General features: G+C 36.5%; 3 protein-coding genes and 1 non-coding gene across 6 annotated transcripts in view; 2 read left to right on the top strand and 2 right to left on the bottom strand.

Annotated features, from left to right (window-relative positions):
* The first annotated feature begins 3,618 nt into the window (after positions 1-3,618).
* LOC116165071 (mediator of RNA polymerase II transcription subunit 18-like) lies at positions 3,619-4,455 on the top strand. Of its 2 annotated transcripts, XM_031479350.1 has the most exons (2): positions 3,619-4,239; positions 4,288-4,455. In XM_031479350.1, exons 1-2 carry the CDS (start codon positions 3,735-3,737, stop codon positions 4,404-4,406), a joined length of 624 nt encoding a protein of 207 aa, XP_031335210.1. In that variant the 5' UTR covers positions 3,619-3,734; the 3' UTR covers positions 4,407-4,455. The 2 variants fall into 2 exon arrangements, with proteins under 2 accessions (XP_031335210.1, XP_031335209.1); XM_031479349.1 differs by having other exon boundaries at positions 3,619-4,455.
* Positions 4,454-5,964, bottom strand: LOC116165070 (intraflagellar transport protein 46 homolog). Its single transcript, XM_031479348.1, has 6 exons — positions 5,832-5,964; positions 5,601-5,774; positions 5,300-5,547; positions 4,987-5,248; positions 4,825-4,937; positions 4,454-4,770 (listed from the first exon to the last, which is right to left on the bottom strand). Exons 1-6 carry the CDS (start codon positions 5,877-5,879, stop codon positions 4,482-4,484), a joined length of 1,134 nt encoding a protein of 377 aa, XP_031335208.1. The 5' UTR covers positions 5,880-5,964; the 3' UTR covers positions 4,454-4,481.
* Positions 5,965-9,563: 3,599 nt separating this feature from the next.
* Positions 9,564-21,713, bottom strand: part of LOC116164278 (peroxidase) — a 73,934-nt gene continuing 61,784 nt past the window's right edge. For both annotated transcript variants that reach the window (XM_031478424.1, XM_031478422.1), the window contains exons 7-14: positions 12,062-12,235; positions 11,933-12,011; positions 11,612-11,885; positions 11,313-11,559; positions 10,924-11,254; positions 10,746-10,877; positions 10,548-10,694; positions 9,564-10,492 (exon numbers count right to left, since the gene is read on the bottom strand). In XM_031478424.1, coding sequence (XP_031334284.1) covers positions 10,363-10,492; positions 10,548-10,694; positions 10,746-10,877; positions 10,924-11,254; positions 11,313-11,559; positions 11,612-11,885; positions 11,933-12,011; positions 12,062-12,235 — 1,514 coding nt within the window. In that variant the 3' untranslated portion in view covers positions 9,564-10,362. The remainder of the gene's footprint in view (positions 10,493-10,547; positions 10,695-10,745; positions 10,878-10,923; positions 11,255-11,312; positions 11,560-11,611; positions 11,886-11,932; positions 12,012-12,061; positions 12,236-21,713) is intronic.
* Positions 16,300-16,371, top strand: Trnat-ugu. Its single transcript has one exon. It is a non-coding gene; the product is annotated as a tRNA-Thr (tRNA).

Raw genomic sequence — 21,713 nt, 5'->3', positions numbered from 1 at the left:
AAATTGTTAGCACAAATCACACAAAAAATTATCAGATTTGAGACTTTACAACATAAATAAACCGCCTTTTTATTTATTTAAATCGCATAGCAGCAAGAAATGTTACATTTAAAATGGAAGATGTTACTTAGAAAGCTGGCAAATGAAGAATTTGAAAACATTACAGCTGACAACTGGAAGAAAGTGTGTGAACATGTGGAAAGTGATTAATTTGGTTGATGTTTCTGAACTTTATAATCAGTGTTAATAATGACAGTGATGATTCGGATTTGTCAATTTCATCTGACGATGATTCGGATTGTGAACTTTTACAAACATAGGTAATGAATGTTCACTAAATGAGTATTATCACCAATTGGATATCATTGTTAAGATGTTGTATTTATTTTAAATAAATGTACACGTGTAGCTTACTTACTATAATTAGCACTATAATTTCAAAAAGAAACCCCACCGATTGGACATATGCCGAAAGGTAGGCAAGACGCGTAGCGACCAAAAATTTGATATTGCACGCACACACAGTCTATAAATCTCGTTTTCCTAAGAATATTGCACGGATCCTTCTTTGTGATCATGATACAAACGCACTGCATCAACATCATATAGGCCAAAATGATAATTGGAAACGAATTCACTTCCTGTCGCGACTTAATCTCCGTTACCATTACGCCTAAAACCATGCAATTAAAATTAAAATGTTGAACATAAACTTTACTTACTTACGGTTTTTTTGATATTCTGCAAGCCAGCAATGAATTCACTGTAGCACATCATGCCAAACAAGGTAAACATAGTCCCAAATTTGAATCGCGTAGCTCTATGTAATAAAACTATTTCAGGAATAACAATTATGGACGCGTCTATCATTATGGCAAGCACTAATGTTATTCGTAATCAATTGATAACGCAATAATTACATAATATTTAGTGAAAAAACCGCCCATCATGTTTAGGGCGAATATTTTTAGTTAGATTTGATTTCGCGCGATCATGAAATGTGTCAACTGTCACATGACTTATGGGACGCGCTAAGTTTGTTTTAAGCGTCCGATTCGCGTACGACATAGTGGTTAATGCAATAAAAAGAGATAGAACATGTTTCTTCTTGGTTAGAAAGTAATGGAGAGATGTACAAATTTCTTTGATATGTTTTTTAAAAACCGAGGTACGTTTGTTAAGGATGGCTGTATCTAGGTATTTATATATCTATGGTTATACTATGAGTTATGACGCGTGTATAATGAATGCTATGACCAAAGATAATTGCAATGACTCTCTTAAAAGTAGACGGAAAGTCAAGTCAGGAGTTTACCTGCCAACTAGTTTTCAAGGTAATTTGTTAATTTCTCTTCAGGAAAAAAAGAAGAAAATAAACAAAATTATGTCGTTCCGCACCAGAGACTTGTTATAACACTTGTTCCGCACTAAATGTTGAAGGCAAATTGTTGCAAGGCAGCGCAACATCATTTTTTTGATTCGCAAAGTTCGAAAAAAACCGATGCTACTCCCCTACTTTTTGAACTTTGAGTGTCTTGCACAGCGGCTGCTCCGAATTTGCTACTGACGCGGGACACCAAGCCATTGTGTCCGTTATGCTTGAGAAGAGTATACGTATATCGTATAATCACGACAATGTTTAAGGCATAAGTACCTCCGTGGTTTAAGGCTTAACGTTAGACTTGAAACGTGTCGGATGCAACATTTTGCTTCGCAACATCTTGCAACGTTGCGAGCGACGCGTTCCTAAATTGAAATGTAACTAACGAGTACCGGCCGCAACACGGACTTGAAACTTTGCGAATCAAAAAAATGATGTTGGGCTGCCTTGCAACAATTTGCCTTCAACATTTAGTGCGGAACGACATAATTTTGTTTATTTTCTTCTTTTTTTCCTGAAGAGAAATTAACAAATTACCTTGAAAACTAGTTGGCAGGTAAACTCCTGACTTGACTTTCCGTCTACTTTTAAGAGAGTCATTGCAATTATCTTTGGTCATAGCATTCATTATACACGCGTCATAACTCATAGTATAACCATAGATATATAAATACCAGTATAACATTTAGAAAATGCCCTCTAGCGCCTTTATTTTGAACCCGACGCAAAACGTTTAGGAGAGTTTTTTGTAGATTTCATCAAGACACATATTTTTTGTAATTAACATTTTTCACTCTGATGCTTACCTTTAGAGAAAAATGCAAATTTAGAAAATAAAATAAAATACCTAAACATTTTTCGCATGTTAACACGTGAAGCTGATGTACAACCCACCACCAAACAGTCAGCTGACTACTTTTTTCCGTTTATGTAGATAGTAATCAACCTACAAACCAAATCTCAGCTTTCTTAATATTGGTTTTTGTTCATCATAATTATACATCTTCGGATGACTGCCGCGACTACACCCACCGCTACTGGGCCAGCTGACGTTCACTACGTTTATTAGCAATGTTCTACAAAATTTCAGGTTTCTTATTATTGGTCATGAAAAATGGCAGCCGGGTCTCGGACTATCACATGTACAATTTGTTCACAATATACTTTTTAAAAGCAATTGGAATCGCTTATTTAATACACAACAATTGGCGACGAGTAAACAGAGGAATGCAAACCACATAAAAAGAAAAATCGTTAAAAATGGATGAAGCACAGTTTCAACAATTTATGAAATTGTTTAACGAAACCCAGACAAGATTAATCGATTCGTATAAAGTACATCAGGCAACACAAAACATAGCGCAACAACCCATGGGAACAATAGTCCCTTCTGAAAGTTTTGACCCATCAAAAGAAAAATTCAACTGTTATATTGAACGTTTCGAAAATTATACAGCCGTAAAAAAATCTGCAAAACGAGCAGAAAAAAGCTCAACTTCTATGTGCTTCGATCGGGCTTAATCATTATAATAGTTTAGCGGCATTCATGGGACCCGATAACCCTATAAAAGAGATTGGATATGAAGATCTAATGAAGAAATTTAGGGAGATGTTGGCGCCGCAAAGGAAACCTGTAGTGAGCCAACATTATTTTCTCGGCATAGCCCAAAAAGAACATCAATCTATAGCACAATTTGTAGCCACCCTGCGTCAATCTCTCTCTGAATGTGAATTTTACACTACATGTGAGTGTGCAAAGAAAATCTCCATGTGGCGGTGTGAAATGTATAGAAAACGGGTTTGGATTTATATACCTCGATCAGCTGCAGTTAAATGGATAGCGGCGAGCCTCGGATAGGCCGCGCTATAGCCGCTCGCGCTCCCCGACCACACTTAGCAATTTTGGAGCGTCGTGTGTGTGTCGCGTGCGCGTCGCGTCAGGTCTGTGCGCACGCGGCTTTACGACACCCTAATCGTAACTTGTCAATTAATGTGGCCCGGTTCCTAAAAAAAAATTCAAGATGAAATACAATTTATGGGACTGTTGGTGATATAATTTTCAAATAAAACAGTTTGGTCTCCCGCTTATTTAGTCAAAATGATTGGTTTGACTTTATTTCCACCCCACACACTTTTTACTGTAATCCGTTCCCCCTTTTATTTGCCCACCCGGTATAGTGAAAAATGTCATCTTAAACTGTCAAGGTTAAGTTTTATTTAACATTGATTAACCTCAAATTGTTTGTGCAATTTCGTAGTTTTGTTTTTTTATAACATTTTCGTAATTTGGATTGAACAAAAAGAAATATCAACAGCAAATGAGTTGTGGCTGGGGAATTTTCCTAATTAAAAAATGGCAGTAATAGGATCGGCGACAGATACACTTAACACCGCTCTTAAATCTAACATTGTACCCGATCAAGAATATTTACTTCAAGGTTCGGTGTTAGACCAGTATGTTGAGGTCTTACTTCATAGACTGAGGGGATTATGTGATAACGTAGATAGTGGACCGGAATCTTTTCACGATCATGAGTTATGCTTTACACTGCGTGCAACCTCAGGTCCGGGATCTGCAATGGTATTACCGTTAAGAGTTCGAAGAGCTTTGGATGTACCAGAGGCTCCGTGGCAGCTACGTTACGTAGGGCAACACGAACTGGGAGATAAAAACAGGCCTACAGTTGTTCGATCAAGTATCGATATGGCATGCAGTTCTACAATTGTAGAATTTCTTACCGAATTGGGTTGCAGAATGGATTTTGAATACATATCTAGGGGCTATATGTTTAGGAAGGGACGTATGAAAATAACCGTGTCGAAAGTATTTAAAATGGGTGGTTTGACTAATAAACCAGGTGAAAGTGTTGAACCTATTTCACAGAGTTATTTAGTTGAGTTATCAGTTCTAGCTCCGTCGGGTCAAGATGCAATTGCAGAAGACATGCGGGTGTTTGCAGAACAATTAAAGCCTTTAGTCCACTTGGAAAAGATCGATTATAAACGACTGGCTCATTTACAATAAATTTATAACTTTTTTCTTTAATTTATTATATTTGCTAGTTGCTACTGTATACTCTAATTTCTTACATAATCTCTTTCAATCTAATACTAAATGATCAGGTTCGCTTTTAGTCATTTCTTTGATGTTAACGTCCGAATATGTTGGATACATTTGGGCATTTTTAACATGTATAAAGAGCGAAAAGAGTACATGTAATGATTCAATCTTATTCTTATAAATTGGTATATCAAAAATTGCGCAAAGTATGTTAATGTATTCAGATAAGCTGCCACCAAATTTGGGATTAGGTATACTGTACTGTTTTAATGACGTTTCAAATTGTTCAGGCCATTCTTGAAGCAGGTCATCTACATCCGGCATTGGTCTGCAATTTACTCAATGATAGCTTATAAGAGATTATTTTAATGGGTTTACTCACTCCGAGTATTTCACAATTGTTGTAGATTTATTTCGATGCAATTCAGATACATCTTTTATCCATTTATCTATGATTTTTGAGTTTTTCTCAACATCGTCAATTTTCTTTACAACCTGTAATTGAACCACATAAGCTATATGGTGAGTGCACAGCTTCTTTTACCATCGACTCATTAGTGTGACTGACTGTGATAGAAGCGGCTCGTAGTTTTAAATACAGTAGAGCAGGATCACTTTGATTGGCTACAGGTTCGTCAAGTACAGTAAGTCCCAAGTGTGATTCAACAGCTTTAAAATCGTTGCCTGATAAAGTTTTTTGTGGAGGTACTATCTTCAAGAAAGCATCTATGTCACCAACAGCAGGTATAAATTCAGGAACAAATGGTTTAAATTTGTAATCCAAGGCAAGCTGTTGTGGGACGTACCTGTAAATGTGCCAATTGAATTGGTGTAAAATACATAAATCGTAACTTTACTTGGTAATATACTGAAACACTTCTTTTATATCATTTGAGACCTCCAAGTCATCATACAATCCAGGGTTATATTCACCCGGAATTGCAACTCGTTTCTTTTTAGTATTTCCAAGCTCATCGCTTTCATCTGAATCGCTGTAGCTTCCTTTCATACCAAGCTGTGTTTCTTGAAGATTTGGAGATTCAGATCTTGGTAATGACTGCTGACTACTCGATGGTCCGGCACTCTCAACTTGTGCAGATTGTGGCTGAAATATAAAGTACTTAACATTCAGTTGATATCATAATTTATGCCACCTACTTCTATTGAGATGAACCGATCGGTGTCTACCCGATCATCATCCGAGTGATCTGTTAGTGCTTGAGAAGGTCGACGTGAAAAAGGGAAGTGTTTGCTTGCAGGGTGATTCAACATAGAATGAGGCTTATCACTATAATTTGTTTCCATATTGTCTTCCGAGTCTACACTTTCGAGCTAAATGTACAGATAATTGAGTATATAGGTACCCCTCTGTAGTGGCCAACCTCTTACGTCTGATAAATTCAGAGGATTATTTTCGTCCTCCGATTTCTCCTGCATAATTGATAATAATTATCGATTAAGTTTAAATTATTGCAAATGTATAAAGCAGCAATTTGAAATGTGTGCGACTTGTCTATCTTATGTTGCTTAGCAACGAAAACTGGAAGCATTCCACAAAATACTAGTCGCATACCAACTTCTAGATTTTATGACAGTGGCGACAACTTATCATAATCTGCCAAATTGGGGATAAAAAACTAATAAGTAGCGGCCTGATCGTTAATAATAACAAAGGAAATTGCTAGATCATTTAATACAGACACAAACGTTAGAAAATAGGTAGCCAAAAACATAAGTATGATAGCTCGTGTCTGACCTTCACCAGAGAGTCGGTGACGGAAACGCCTAATAGGTCGTTGATTAGGAGTGCAACGTAACGCTGGTTGCCAATACATCACAAAAACATAATACCATTAGGCGCTTCACGTTCTTTCGAAGTGTGACCTTATGATCATGATTGCTAAACTCGTGAACAAACTGAACATAAAAGTTTTATGATCACGAATTCCTTACCTATAAATGCAAAGGTATTTTTGCTCAAATGTAAGGTTAGTCAATATTTGTAACTGAAGAAGAGCATAATCGTGCAAGTACTTCCACTTGTATTTAAATTATTTTCATAATCTAAACAAAAAATACGTAATTCAAATGCAAATGTGTAAACTTAACCATACTTTGATTTAAATTCGATCGTTCTTTCTTAAACGGGATCCTACGAATCATGATCTGGAAATCATGATCGCGAAGTAGCCGAAAGAAAGCGCCTATTGTATAATGTGGTTTTTATTCAATGATAATATCATTGAATTTATAACTATATAAATTCAATGATAATATGTATTACAAGTGGCCCAACGGTCGTTTACTTTTGGACACCAGAGTCGCAAGATTATTTTTTCAAAAATGTAGCTGTCTGTAATGCAGAGGTCGATAACTAAGATACGTGTTTAGCCCGGTGCCTAACCAATTAGAGCATTATTTCCATATATATAAGAGAAGAACGCAGATATTCCGTAAAAATATTCGTTCGTCCGAAGCGGTACTCGTATGGTTTCGATTCGTCAAATAAACACATAATGATAACAGAATGAAGTATTATTTAAGAAACAGACATATCGCCATCTATACGTGGTGTCCAAAAGTAAACGACCGTTGGCCTACTTGTAATTACCTATACTACCTTGTCGTGGCCCCAGAACAGTTTGTTGTTCTATGGTCATGCCATATCGTTTAAAACTGTGCAAAAGAAGGAAAGAAGCTATGAGAATTGAATTTATAACTATCAGAAGCGCGGGTTAAATGGCAGGATATGTGACTGTTTTCAATAGTTTAAATTGCACGACGTAGATGTCTCTACCATCGAGAAAGATGAATAATAATGTCAGTTTTTGACCTTTGTTAATTATTATACAGGAATCTGTAATGAACCCACTATCATCCACTATCTCGATTTGTAATTGTTGCATACAGAATTCTAGATACTCAAGAAACGTATTTATATTTTATAAGGCATTTATGTGGTACACAGGATGTTGATTGTTGAATGACGCAAGATAAACATTCTTCTTTTTATGAATCGTGAGTCGTGACCTACTTAACATTCCTTAAAGAAGTTTGAATTACATTTGACTGACTGAGGAAAGCAAAAAATACGTAGGCATCCTTGATCCACTGTAACAGAAATTAAATGTATGAAATGTATGAATTTTCTGTCGGAATATGTCTCTTTGGAGGGTTCCCTGTAACGCCTATCCTTCCTTTGTAAAAATTCTGCCACCGCAGGTCGTGGATCAAACTTACATGTAGCTGTCCCATTTAAAGTTTGTAATTTAACGTTTCTTCTAATAAGCTCGATCGCTTGTCTGTTTAAAGCGTGATAGCCGACAAAATCCTCGAAAAAATAAGTTGGTTGTAGGTAGGTAAGTACCTAGAAGTAGTAAAATAAAATAGATAAACACTGCGGTTTTTAAAGTTGTTATTGTCGTCAATGACTACATAGGTACTTGGTACCTATTTGTTATTTTAGGCTAAACGCGGTTGATTTCTGATTAAATACTGAATACCTACTACTACAGAGAAAAGTATTGCGCTACATATACATGCCCAACTCTGCATTAAAAAAATTAAAAACTACATGGGTAAATGAGCGCACTACTGGGGCAATTGCCCCGGTAGTTTACATGTTAAAAAATCCTCGATTAAACTACCTAAGGACAGGGGTTCCCAGTTTTTAAAGAGCCACAAAAAATTTTTGATTCAATATTATAGTTTTTGGCTATATACAGCAACAGCGTCCTGCAACAGTGCGTCAGTTTTTCCTACATAGCTGATACCTGGTAAAAAATATTGGTGGTTGCGGATCTACAGAAATTATTTTTGAATGTAGGTACAGGGTGTTCCATTTTTACGATGTCAATTAATAACTGATCTTTTTAAATAGAACATCCTGCATATTTTTACTTGTTTCAATGCCGTTTGTTCAAAGTGCTATAAGTTATAACTATTCTTTTTCAAATGGAACTACCACTATTTTATTTCGCTATTCGATTGTCTTTTGTATTCTCTTCAATGTTTATAAGGGGTGCCCTGTGCTTAAACCCCGCAGTTTTTATGTTATTCAATATTTTTCACAAAAGTACCTACTCATTAATTAATTAACGTGTTTATACATCGGAGTAGGCTGGCTACGGTACATTACTAACCGGAAATGACCATACCGGCGACGACTAGCCCATCATTCCAAATGTGTATGAAACATAATTTGCAGATCGCATCGATTGAACAAGTGCCCATTAATATGCCCGCTTTACACGCGCCGACTTAACCAGCGCCCGTATGACCAAATCCCGGCTGGGCTCCTGGGCATGTCGCCTACTTGGTGCGGCGCCGGTTCGTGCATTGCCGGTTTGTAATCGCCGGTTTGGAATGTTCCGGCCTGGCTATAATAAAAAAAACAAAAGAATACCAGAGTAAACAAGTGTCAAAAATTAGATAATTATTTGTTGCAAGAGTACGTTTGATTTCGTAAACAAATAAGATTAACTAAAAAGGCGAATTTCGAACAAATGAACTAATTTCTTTAAATAAATACGGAGAGCCGCAACTTTATATCAAAAGAGCCGCAGGTTGCCGACCCCTGACCTAGGATCACACGTCACACCGGGCGTCGATTCCCGATGTGCTTTGTTCACATCGGCTGACCTTGATGTGAACCTGAAAGTGACTGCATTCTCGAACCTACCACATCGAACAAAAAGTTGATCGAACGCAACGACTGGTCTAGAGTTCGGAACTATACTCTCCAATTTTTCAGATATCGAGATGTGGTAAATTACATTTGATTTCGTAGCTATTTTGTGAATCTTTGTATCCATCAAATGCTTTTATGCCTTTACTCGGTTCGGGGGGACAAGGAAAATGCTGTTATTCGCATCAAAGCGTCGATACTAATACCGGTATAATACCACAGATATACGTCAAGAATATCTGTGCTAATACAATTGTTTTTTATTCTGCAAAAATTTACCATTTAAGAAGCATTGATACAATTGGAGGGAGAGGGGTTATATTATTGCCCAAAACACCGCTATAGGTACCTAACCACAAAACTGCAAAAAGTGATATATAAAAATTTATTTTGTATAATGAATATCAGACTCTGTATGGAGGAGTATTAATTACAACATTTTACACAGGTAGGTATCTTATATATACAATAGAGTACCACACAGGGTGTTTATGGTGTTTACACTGCGAGATCGAGTTCTATACAACATTATTCACGTGATTAAAATAATGGCAATATCTTCAAATATCGTGTAGGTAGCAACCTTAAAAAATGCCGGTAGGCACTGCGTTTTTAACGTAGATCAGTTGCCACCGCTTTGAAAATGACATGTCCATAGCCTAATTATCCTGTTAATGCAAAATTTCTATTGTCTACAGGTGTATAGGTAACTATCGAGAACTCGTGATGTGCAAACCTTGTACATATATAGTAAGTTTAAATCAGAGGACGTTCGAAATTTTGCAATTACATATATCAAAACACTAATCAGACTTCACTTAAACCACAGACAACATAAATGTATATCCGTTGAATGAAAAATTATTTCGTTATTCAATGGTATAACATAGTAGGTATATTATGTTGTCTTCTATATGCTTAAACCAATATTGAAATATATAAATTTGGAAATAAATAAATACATTAGATGATTACTCCGATTTAAGTTAATTCTAAGTAGGGGTGTCGGTGTAACTATACATATCTACAAGTTTCTTAATAAATACACATTAAAAAAATACATAATTAATTTTTTAAATTAGACAAGAGAGAGAATTGATTAAGTACAAATTCTATAGTAATTTTATTATACCATGGGCTAATTTCGTGTTTTAAAAGGAATTTTAGAAGCATCTTTAAAGTTAAATTAATGGCATCTGTACAATTTATACCTAATAAAGTTTACAAGTATTTCTACTTTCCTACTATGTGATCATATGCAAAATTATTCGTGTACAAATTATTGGCAGCTCCACTATAATCAGCCCATTTGCTGAAGTCAATGCTTGGAATGATCCCGCTTCGACAAGGCACACGTGGATTTCTACAAAAGCAACGTATTTCGAAGTTTAGGCTGATTAAAGAGTGAAGAAACTTACATTTCGTGATCCGGTAAAACCATGGGATATAACTGGATTGTGTCAATTAAGTCTGTATTATCACAAATTAGCCTTGCTAAGCGTGTCTTTCTAATTTCTTGTAATTGTTCTGGTGTAAACGACGAGGGTTGATGTGGCAATTCGTACCTACACATGAAATATTACTCAAAGATGCCACCATTTGGTAATAATACCCACCAGAATCGATCTCCCCGTCTCGCATAACTAAACTGCGTGGCAATAACGCAGGCAAATGTCGGCCCCAACATACTACCTGGAAGAGGACGTTCTGACACGCCCCCTGACCAAAGATCTACATCATTCGGATGCCTAAAGATCACGTTTAGATGGCGAGTTCAGATCTCGAAAATCTTACTCAAATATTGTGCTGTATTTATGGACAGTTTCGTTAGGCATAGTGCCAAGTAATCCCTCAAAGTTGTGTGTATCAGCCAATCCACAGAATTTTCTAAATTCCATGTATCCGGGTATACCAAATTCTCTTCCACGTTGCATATTGAAGCTTACCAAGTCCATGCCAAATCGCGCGCCTACTTTCTTGAAGAGATGATTAGTAACCTCTTGAGTAATCGAGTCATCCATAGCTTGAGCCACTTGATTCATTAAACCCATAAAGTATTCGTCTAATACTCCAGCCCGATAAAGATCGTGAGGTCTTCTAATTAAGTCCGATAACCTCTTTGAAGCTGAAATGATTTTTAAGTATACCTATACATTTTATGTGGAGTTGATGCTCAAACGTACCTATGAATTTATGAGCTTTACTCCAACGTTCAACGGCAGTTGGTAGAAGCGAATGGCCAAAACGGAAAGCAGCAGAAGCAAATGCGTCGATAACATTTGGGTTGACAGTGCTATCGTAACCATCCCAGTAACCTTCTTTTTGTAATAAAAGCCCGAATTTTTGCATCACATCTTTTCCCAATAGTATTGGCAGAAACTCGTTGTATGTTACATGCTGAATTTCAGCAATGTTAATGCGACGCGCTTCCTATTTTCAGTAATAATTAGGCATACATTTTTATTACAAACTATCATATTACCTGGAAAAGAGTTTCATCGTCCCAATGAGGATTAACTTCTGCCAATGCGTTAGCGATCCTGTTATGCTCGCGTGCCATTAGTGTGTGCATGCATGTCAATACAAGTTGTTCGTTGACACGTATTTCGCCTGCTTCAAAGCAAAACATTGATTTGTTTGGACGAGTACATCCTTCATCCGGAACATCTAATTTCAGTGGCAACAAATCCTTAAGCCCATACTGAGAAAACACTGGATTCATTCTTAATTGACCTCCGTATCCTGAGCGCAATTTTCTAATAATGCTAATTATTAACGGGGCAATTAACATATAATAACGCACCTTGCAAACTTTTCCGTGACACCGTACACAGTATTACCGTCGAGCACTCCAGTTAAGGTGTTAAAAGGCACTCTGGAACCTATTAGGCGCATTTTTATTTTGTAAATGCATTAGATCATTTTTAAGTACCTAATCTACATCCTGGTCTTGGTGCAGGAAAAGCGCGTACAAAATCGAGACACTTGACATTGAATAGACGATAGAAATAGTCATCATCTGGAATTGGAATTTCATTACAGTATGGATGCTTCAGGTGTTGTGGCCGATGGCAGCATTCTTCTGGATCGTTCCTGTTTAAGGGATCTGTAAAATGGAATTTAAGATTTTATTTGATAGCAGAGTTAAATTGACATTTTAATAGGTTTGAATAGTCGCTCTTTAACCGCAACGCAAGGATAGATAAAGTAAAACAGATGATGATGATGACGACATTCTAATTTCATTTATCGTTCATATTTCAAATGGGCCGCGAAGCCCGATATAAAATGACGTACAGAACATATGACAAATTGACAATGCTGTTTCTACGGAATACGTTGCGTGGTACCTAAGCTGGAATGTATTTGAAAGAAAAGTGCCTAGCCTTGACTTGGCATTTATTATACTTATACCTACGTTTTTTGTGTGCGCCTTTGATAGGGAGGGGTGGGAGGGGGGTAGATAATAATTAGCCTTACATCCTATAGAGTATAAATTGCAGCTAGAAATTTCGTAGGTAAGACACCGCAGCGAAAAAGTGGACGCGTTTATTTCATAAGAGTGCGCATGGAACGGAGTCCATAAACGCATTTTATTTGATTATATTTTTTTTATTTTTGGTTGTGTTACGTTAGCGCGAGTCAGGGCGCGAGTTAATGTTTTGGTGGTCAAAATCCAAATACAAGGGATAATTTAAGAATTAGAAATTGTTACGATAAATACGAAGAATAGTGGAAGTTTTCACCGTACAAAATAAAAATTGTGTGACGCTAAATAAGGTTGAATTGTAAAATAGAGGATGTTTTTGCAAATACGAACAACAGCGTTAAATTAGAAGGACGAAATTCTTTACCTTTAATCATTCAAAGTGAATGGACTTAAAAAATTTCTTGTTGTACTAACAACTCGCAATTTCGTTACAACTGCGTTGGTAGGAATTTTGATATTGTTAAAGATACATTCAGAAAGTATCAAGACAGTTTAATATTTTTAGTTGTGTTGTTTTTTTAATATAAACTAATCACATTAATTTTGTATTTAAAGAGTGTCAAACGTTTTTACAATAGTTAAATATTTCCAAAAAGAGCATATCCAAAAAAGTAAAAGGTCAGCCGGTGGCATAATACCTTCATGCCATGGTTTTCTGAGAAAAGCATTTTGGAGGAGACACATTTCGAGATTTTTGGAGACGCAGCCCCAAGCGATAAACAATTTGGACTTTTGGTGTATCTGGAAACAGTTTATCAAAGGAAAGTTGTTCCAATTTAAGCATTGTAAGTACCTATTAGTGCAGCGGAGAGCCGGCGCTAACTCGCTTATTTGAGGTAGTTTTTTTTTTCAGAGTAGAAAGAATTGGGACCCACACCATTTTGTTCAGAAATGTTTGAACCTTCAGAATCTCGCTTTACGACATTTTCCCGTGGTCCTGACAAAAGTTATAGGCCGCTAAAGTTGAACTTCAATAATTCCTTGTGTAAAATGAAAGTACATTTATAGCAGAATCTAAAGCATTCATATTTGCCTACCTTGTTATGCACAGTTTTTAGAAAAATGACCGTCAACTTCCAAAATTCGTGTAGCAGATGAAAAGTGCTCACTTTGAACTATCATAACTTTTTATTTCACGATATCGATTTCCAATATTTATATCTCATTCGATGCTCCATAGCATTGTGATTATTTTATTTTCTATAACATTACCGCGAATTTTTCATAATAAGAAAGTTACGGTCCTTTATGTAAAAACCTACCGACCTCGCCGAGTCGGGAGTCGCGAGTGAGACGGAGAGGGAAGGATAGTCAGCAGTGTTCGCGCAACAAAGAGTGACGCGTAAGAGATTTTACTCTACTAAAACATTTCTCTCCGAATGGCGAATAGTTTTACCAAAACTAGCCATATAGGCCGTTTACAAATGCATTCCGCCGAGTTGCATTGTAAAATCTCAAACAATTCATTACCTCCATGTATATCAAGCTCATTGGTGAAATATACAGGGTGTTACATATAAGTATGTAAAAAATTTGGGTGATAACTGGTAAAGGGGACAAAACCAAGCATTTTTTCCAAATAAACCGAGGGTCCAACGCATTTCGTTTAAGAGTCACCCTCAAAAAAGTGGTAAGGTTTCCATTTCTCCATTAATTTTTTTCTCAGTAACCATATAACAGTTACAGAGACTGGTGGTAAGTCTTTGAAATAATTTTTCAAAATTCCTACCACAAAAAGGCACACCACTGAATAGGGGTGCGAAATAAATGTTGATTTCGACGAAATTTGGAATCTGGTGGTTTTTGAATATAAAAATCACGAATCTGAAATTAGTTTTTGAAAATTCGAAAAAAATAATTCCACTACAATTCTTGGCCGGACAACGAAAATGGAGAGAATTCCACGAAGTTTGTTGTGTAGGTACACACGGAACAAAATTGTCGAACAGTTTTTCTTAAGGTCATTTTCCAAACAAAAGTTTTACTCATTTGAAAATTGGTCTTTAGGGTCAGAAAATGTTCCGATGGTGGCATAACAAGTACAGTAAACGTCAATATTACACGTTCTGCTAATGGTGTCTACCTATACATTTCACAAAAATGTCAAATAAAAAATGATAATTTTATCACAGCGAGCATTAATAACTTCGACATCAACGAGGAAACAGTCACAGAATAAAAATAAGTAGGCCATATTCTGTGGAAACAGACGAAAAAATTCAACGCACAGTCGTTTTTCAAAAGCGAGATACATCGGCAGAAGAAATCCAAATTCCTCGTTTACCTATCACTAGATAACGACCCGATAACTGACTTTAACCACCTAAGTACATGCTGATAATCCTAAGTAAGTTCCGGTATCTACCATTCAATAATATATGTATGCCGTTTTTGAATTCTCCACCAACGAGCTACAATACCATCCTAACCATCGTCTAGCTAGTGAAATAAAAAAACAAGCCTGAATCTTTGGGACAAAAGCATACCGTTGTCACTACTGATCTTGCAATATACAGCACAGCACAAGAGATACCTATTGTGGAGTAACCCCCAAAATGTACAGGGAATGGTACATACCTATTTGTACCTATATATTTCACCACAGAACTGAGATACATGGAGTTAATGAATTGGTTGAGATTTTACAATGCAACTCGGCGGAATGCATTTGTAAACGGCCTATATGGCTAGTTTTGGTAATTCGGAGAGAAATTTTTTAGTAGAGTAGAACCTCTTACGCATCGCTCCTTGTTGCGCGAACGCTGCTGACTATCCTTCCTTCTCCGTCTCACTCGCGACTCCCGACTCGACTAGGTCGGTAGGTTTTTACTTAAATGACCGTAACTTTTTTATTATGAAAAATTCGCGGTAATGTTATAGAAAATATAATAATCACAATGCTTTGGAGCATCGAATGAGATATAAATATTGGAAATCGATATCGTGAAATAAAAAGTTATGATAGTTCAAAGTGCGCACTTTTCATCTACTACACGAATTTTGGAAGTTGACGGTCATTTTTCTAAAAACTGTGCATAACAAACAAGGTAGGTAAATATGAATGCTTTAGATTCTGCTATAAATGTACTTTCATTTTACACAAGGAATTATTGATGTATATCGCTTAGTTGCTGAGAAAATAAATACTTTCGGTGGTCTAGTCGCGCGCCCGAAAATGAGTAAAGTTCAACTTTAGCGGCCTATAACTTTTGTCAGGACCACGGGAAAATGTCGTAAAGCGAGATTCTGAAGGTTCAAACATTTCTAAACAAAATGGTGTGGGTCTCAATTCTTTCTACTCCGAAAAAATTTTTTGAACGATTTCGCGGGTCTCTCCGCTGCACTATATTCCTTTACCTGTGGATAAACTCCTAGAGAAAGCAAATTTAATTATTTACTATTTGTAACCGCTCTTCCTTCTGGTGTTTTTCACATTTACATTATTCATTTATGGGTTATTTTCAATTCAGTGAATGCGACCCCTTTTAGTCCCACCACTAGCGACGTCTCTGTCAATTTCATTAGCATAAATATATTCTAGCTACACAAATATGGAATTATATTAATCACAACCGTAAGAATAAATGTATCTTACATATTAATAATTATCATTATAAATATAATAAATTGTGGAATCATACCACACTTTTCCTGTACATTATTGTAGCCTGCCCAACACAGCCTCTGTAGCTCAGTGGCAGAGCACTGGTCTTGTAAACCAGGGGTCGTGAGTTCAATCCTCACCGGAGGCATGAGATTTTTTTAAATAAGTAATATTGTTTATTGAATGTTTTCAGTATGTGCCAAAGTTATATTTTAATTCAAACTTAGTTGTTTATGCCGAAAAAAGCTGGAAAATTGAATTATATTCAGTTGACGAATAAGGAATTGTGACTGCGCGCAGTGATCGATTTCAAGGTGGTCAAAATTATATGACCCGGTATTTGGGACAGTTTCTTGTAGTTATAGAATTCCCGATCGTTAAAACACTTGTGGAACCTAATAGCGTTGAGTGAAAAATTTCGTTATCCAATGCTAAAGTAACTCCACATCGGCCGGAGTAAGTGAGTAAGTGTGCATTGAAGACACAGGTTACTAAAGAATTGAAATAGGTTTTGTAACAGGTGGAATGGACGCCCATAAAAATGCACGGAAAGCAAATATCGAGTACCTACTAGAGCATGCGTGGGCAACCTTTTTTTCCAAGGGGCCAAAATAAAATTTTTCATATGCGCCACGGGCCACACTTGAAAATCGAAATAAAAAGTACGTTTAAAGAAATCAACATTTCTTTTTAGTCTTGATCTATTTTTTGCTTTCGTAAAAATCATTAAAAAAAACAATATAATTACTCCTGAATATTGACACGATTTTGCATACAAAATTTACCAAACGTGGATAATAAATCCCCATATTGAGCTTAATCCCAAAAACGTGTCGTCGTATTGCCCCACCCAGTATATATTGCGAGAAAATTCAGGAAAATACCTGGCGATATCTCTGAAACAAGAATTCAAACGTCTTGGAATCATATTAATTAATTAATTAAAATTTTAAATGTAACTTGTGGGCCCTATGAAGTATTAACTATGAATTATGTTAGCGGGCCGGACAAAACTTATCGGCGGGCCGTGAGTTGCCCACGCCACGCCTATAGTAGAGTAACTATTTCCGCTGTAAATACTTTGCCCATAGCGAAATACATTTTGCAAACAAATTAATGGCAGTTGTCATAAACTGATATTGATTCCGACTTGAATAACGTTTGAATCTGCTTTTTGTCTTCCTAGTGATTATGGTAATTGGATTTATTGCCAAATTATAAAATAATGAGAGATACACCTCTGAAAATGAACTAATTCGTATATTATGAGAAAAAATTATCAAAGTCCTCGTTTGAGATCGAAGGGACTTCAGCGCATTTTTGTGTGGCAGATCAGTATTCTATTAGCCACTTTCGATTCAACCATCAATAACAGATCTTGTCGAAGGCTACTACATTCACTAACCGCTTCCCACTTTCCTCGTGCACCCGCAATTCGCTTTTAAAGATTTGACTCCACCATCAGGAAGATCGTGTCGGGGGCTACCACATACCCTTTGACGGTACCCACTTCCGACGTTCGGTTCACCCGCAATTCGCGTTTGAAGATTTGACTCCAACATCAGTGAGATCGTGTCGCGGGCTACCACATTCTCTTTTACGGTACCCACTTTCGACGTCCCGTTCACTCGCAATTCACTTCTATTGGCGACACAAGAAAGAGAGACAGCGATTCGAGATTCACGAAACGTTAAACCGCGTGAGTTCGCAACGGAAGGTAAAAAGGCGCCTGACTACTTCTCGAAGACGCGCGCGCCGCCTCGCAAAAGGTCGTTAATTTCGCCCCTATGACAAAAAACAAAATTCCGCCACGCAGGAGTTGTGCGCGTTTACAACATCTTTCCGACGACACCAATTTCAAAAGAATCGGACCAAAACTGTAGTAGAAGATAGGAAAAAACTGAAAAACCTTCACGTTAGTATACTACGCTCGAGGATGACGCCCAGATGTCGCCAACCCCACATCATGTAGCCATGTCCCTAAGGTTGACAAATTTCACGGCCCTGTAGATACACGTACACCCGTTGCCTTTCTACAAGAGTTCTTCTACGCGCCCACATTTGCTGCCAGCCAGCCAGCCAGCCAGCCAAAGTGAGATTTAAAAAGCTACTTTTTACAAAAAAAATTTTTGCAAAAATGCGCTAAAAAAATCTTCTTTCGATTGGTGTCATTATAAACCCTCTAAGTTAACATGGGGAGCAAAGGTCTGCAAAAAAACGTTTTTCCCATGTTAATTCCCTATGTTCGGTTGTGGAATCATTGAATTTATATATAAATTCAATGGTGGAATATTCACCCGGTAATCGTATATTGCTTTCTCATTACCGTAACATAATAATCTGCGGATCTTCTTTTCTTATCCGAATAATGAATATTGTGTTATAAGCTGTTCCCGGTTGCTCAGTACACCAAAGTCTTGCGTATCCATCTATCCAAACCAAGGAGGCATCATAGCGAATTCCCTATCACCTTTTTTATTTACTGCTAACAGTTTACACGCTTACAAGTTACAACTTAAGTGCAGGTTCTCTTTCTTTAGCTTATTTAATTCAAAACAAAAAAAATTGTCGATTTAAAAAGAAATTTATAATTGTATCGGCCCAGTGAAAACTGAAGAAGATATAAACGGAAAACGAAAATAAAATTATTATATTATGATATTCCCATCAATTTAGCATGTAAATTGCACGCTGTGTTGCCTTATACATGCCGAAAAACTTTGAACACATTTTTTAGCGCATTTCCACAAAAATAAAAAAAATGCGCTATTGTGGCCACTTTGTCCGTCCGTCCGTCCGTCCGCTCGTTCGTTGAGACGTTACTAGTTCTCTATCTTAAGAGCTATTGTTCTATTTTTTTCGCTATTTGGTTCGTTATAGTATCGAGGCTTGCACCAAGGAAGGTTATTTTTTCTGCGTTTATTGCTAAAAAAGTTATTGTAAAAAAACCAAAAAACCGTTTTTTACATGTTCCATAATTTTACACTTTCGTCGTTTATTAACGATCCTAGAGATCGTTTATATTTTGTATTGCTGTCTGTCGTCTGTCTGTTGGTCTGTTCGTCTGTTCCTTTGTCTGTCTGTCCCTCTATCTGTCCGTGTGAACGATAACTTTGTTGACATCTCCTTTAGTTATGAACTGAATTGCATGAAATTCAATATGGGCATAACTTTTAGCCATATAATACGCAATGTCAAAAGTTGAGTCGAATCGGTTCAAAATTCACAGTGTCCTACTTCGCATCTCGACCATTTATAAACCGAATTGCAAACTTTTTTATTTATAAAAGTATTTGAATGAAATTTGATACATAGGCACTTGGAATAAGTGAAAATCTAACGCCAGTTTCAAAATTTGGTTTTGCGCATGCGCAGTGACAACTTTTTTATTTGTGGAAGAATTTAAACGAAATTTAATACATAGGCACTTGGAATAAAGGAAAATCTAAAAATTTGGTTTTGCGCATGCGCAGTGCCAACTTACTGACAACAGTTGGAATCAGGCATCACTTTCAGTACGTTTAGGAGGTTTAGGTATTCGTTTCATCTCAGATTTATCATTACCAGCTTTTTTGGCTTCTGTTCATTGTACTTCCAATCTTGTCGGAATAATTCTTAATTCAAAAGTTGAGATTCAGTATAAAACGGAAGCTTTAAATTTTTGGAAAACAGAACACCCTGAGTTAAATTTACCTACAACACCAAATTTTCAGAAAAGTTGGGATTCTTCTCTTGTGCAAGAAAAGTTTAAAAATATTATATCTCATTCTCATGCCCCACATATAGCTGTTTTACTTGTTTCATCACAACCAGAGCCTGGTTAAATGCATTACCTTCAGTACAACTTGGTACTTTACGGGACAAACAAGCTTTACAAATTGCAGTCTCTTTAAGGATTGGTTTAAACATTTGCCAATCTCATACATGTATTTGTGGTGCTTCTGTTAATGCTCTAGGACATCATGGTCTATCTTGTTCGAAAAGTTCAGGTAGATTCTCACGCCATAGTGCCATAAATAACATTTTAAAAGGGGCTCTGATATCAATTATATCCCAAATTTATTAGAACCATGTTGACTTTTCCGAACGGATGGTAAACGTCTAGACGGAATGTCTTTCATTTCGTGGAAAAGAGGACGTTCTTTAGTTTGGGACGTGACATGCGTCGACACTGTTGTTGCTTCTCACCTTCAGAACAGCTGTTTGATCGCAGGTTCTGCCGCGGCTTCTGCAGTTTCTTTGAAGTACAAGAAATACAAAGATATTAAAGAAACATATGAATTTGTTGCTTTCGCCATTGAAACCATGGGAACCTGGAGCGAAGAAGTCAAAACATTGTGGCATGAAATAGGTTCCTTGCTACAAACAAAAACGGGAGTTCATAAAGCCAAAACATATCTCCAACAACAAATGCGATACAACGCGGCAATGTAGCAAATGTTTTGGGAACATTGCCGCGAGGGATTGGAATGAGAGAAATTTTTTATTTACTAACATAATATATTTTTAATTATTTATTTAAGATATTCTAAAACTTAAAAATCAAATTATACTTTAATCTAAATTAAAAAAAAATTGATAAAAATGCTGAACTTATTAAATTAAATAGATTTTTTCACAAAATCAAGAGAAGTCAAAAGCAGTTAATTTCAGTTCAAGTTAACCAATTTTTCAGGAGCCACCAACTCCTATTTTGTTTGAGAGTATTCCGTATTAAGGCTGAGAAATCATCATCAACGATATTTTTTATATGGCACGTAAAAAAGTACATACTGTATTGAGTAGCATCTTTTATTACGAATACATCTATATACGGTACAATACGGTACACACAAAAAACAAAAGTTGAACACTGTTGATTTCAACACACCTATCCCACAAATTTCCTGGAAAATCTAAATATGTCCGGTAGGTAAGATATTCTCGCACCATTAGAGCGATGTGTACTGGTGCACCATCCCGTTAAAACCAACCGTTTCCAACTTTAGTTTCCTTTTGTCTGCCGTGTATCGTTATATATTCGTAACAAAAAATGTTACTCATTACAGTGTGTACTTTTTTTACGAGCTATACAAAAAAAGTAATGAGGATTTCTCTGAAACGAAACGTATTGAAAATCTCTCAACGCTATTTTATAGAATTCAAAGTGAGAAAGTGCGCCTTGACGAGTACTGGTCATGACAGATATAGTGAGTAGTGTGAATGTCTGAGTTTACTACGCCATAAGTGTTATAAAACGTCAATATGTGACGTTTGCTTGCTAGATTATGACGAATTGATTATTTTGCTTGGATAATTGACAAATTGGGACATAATTTAAAAAATATGCTACTTATAAAATCATAATCCCCACTTAGGACCCTGAAATCGATCACTGTGCTGCAGTTGTTGAATATGAGAGGATTTTTAGGACAGGTAAGTTTGTTGTTGCTATGAATATAGACATCCAAAAATTTTGTTGTTTACATAACTTAAAGGTTCCGCATTCAA

Source organism: Photinus pyralis, unplaced genomic scaffold (assembly GCF_008802855.1).
Source record: "Photinus pyralis isolate 1611_PpyrPB1 unplaced genomic scaffold, Ppyr1.3 Ppyr1.4_LG2, whole genome shotgun sequence".
Lineage (NCBI taxonomy): Eukaryota > Metazoa > Arthropoda > Insecta > Coleoptera > Lampyridae > Photinus > Photinus pyralis.
The sequence above is the reverse complement of the archived record's forward strand: the minus strand, read 5'-3'. Positions and strand labels throughout refer to the sequence as shown.

What these genes read in the sequence shown, in the direction of transcription:
- LOC116165071 (XM_031479349.1), top strand. Translation starts at nt 3,735, where the DNA reads ATGGCAGTAATAGGATCGGCGACAGATACACTTAACACCGCTCTTAAA.
- LOC116165070 (XM_031479348.1), bottom strand. Translation starts at nt 5,879, where the DNA reads ATGCAGGAGAAATCGGAGGACGAAAATAATCCTCTGAATTTATCAGAC. An exon ending in ATCCTCTGAATTTATCAGAC is followed by an intron (nt 5,775 to 5,831) that starts GTAAGAGGTTGG and finishes CTGTACATTTAG; the next exon opens with CTCGAAAGTGTAGACTCGGA. An exon ending in ATCGGTTCATCTCAATAGAA is followed by an intron (nt 5,548 to 5,600) that starts GTAGGTGGCATA and finishes TTTATATTTCAG; the next exon opens with CCACAATCTGCACAAGTTGA.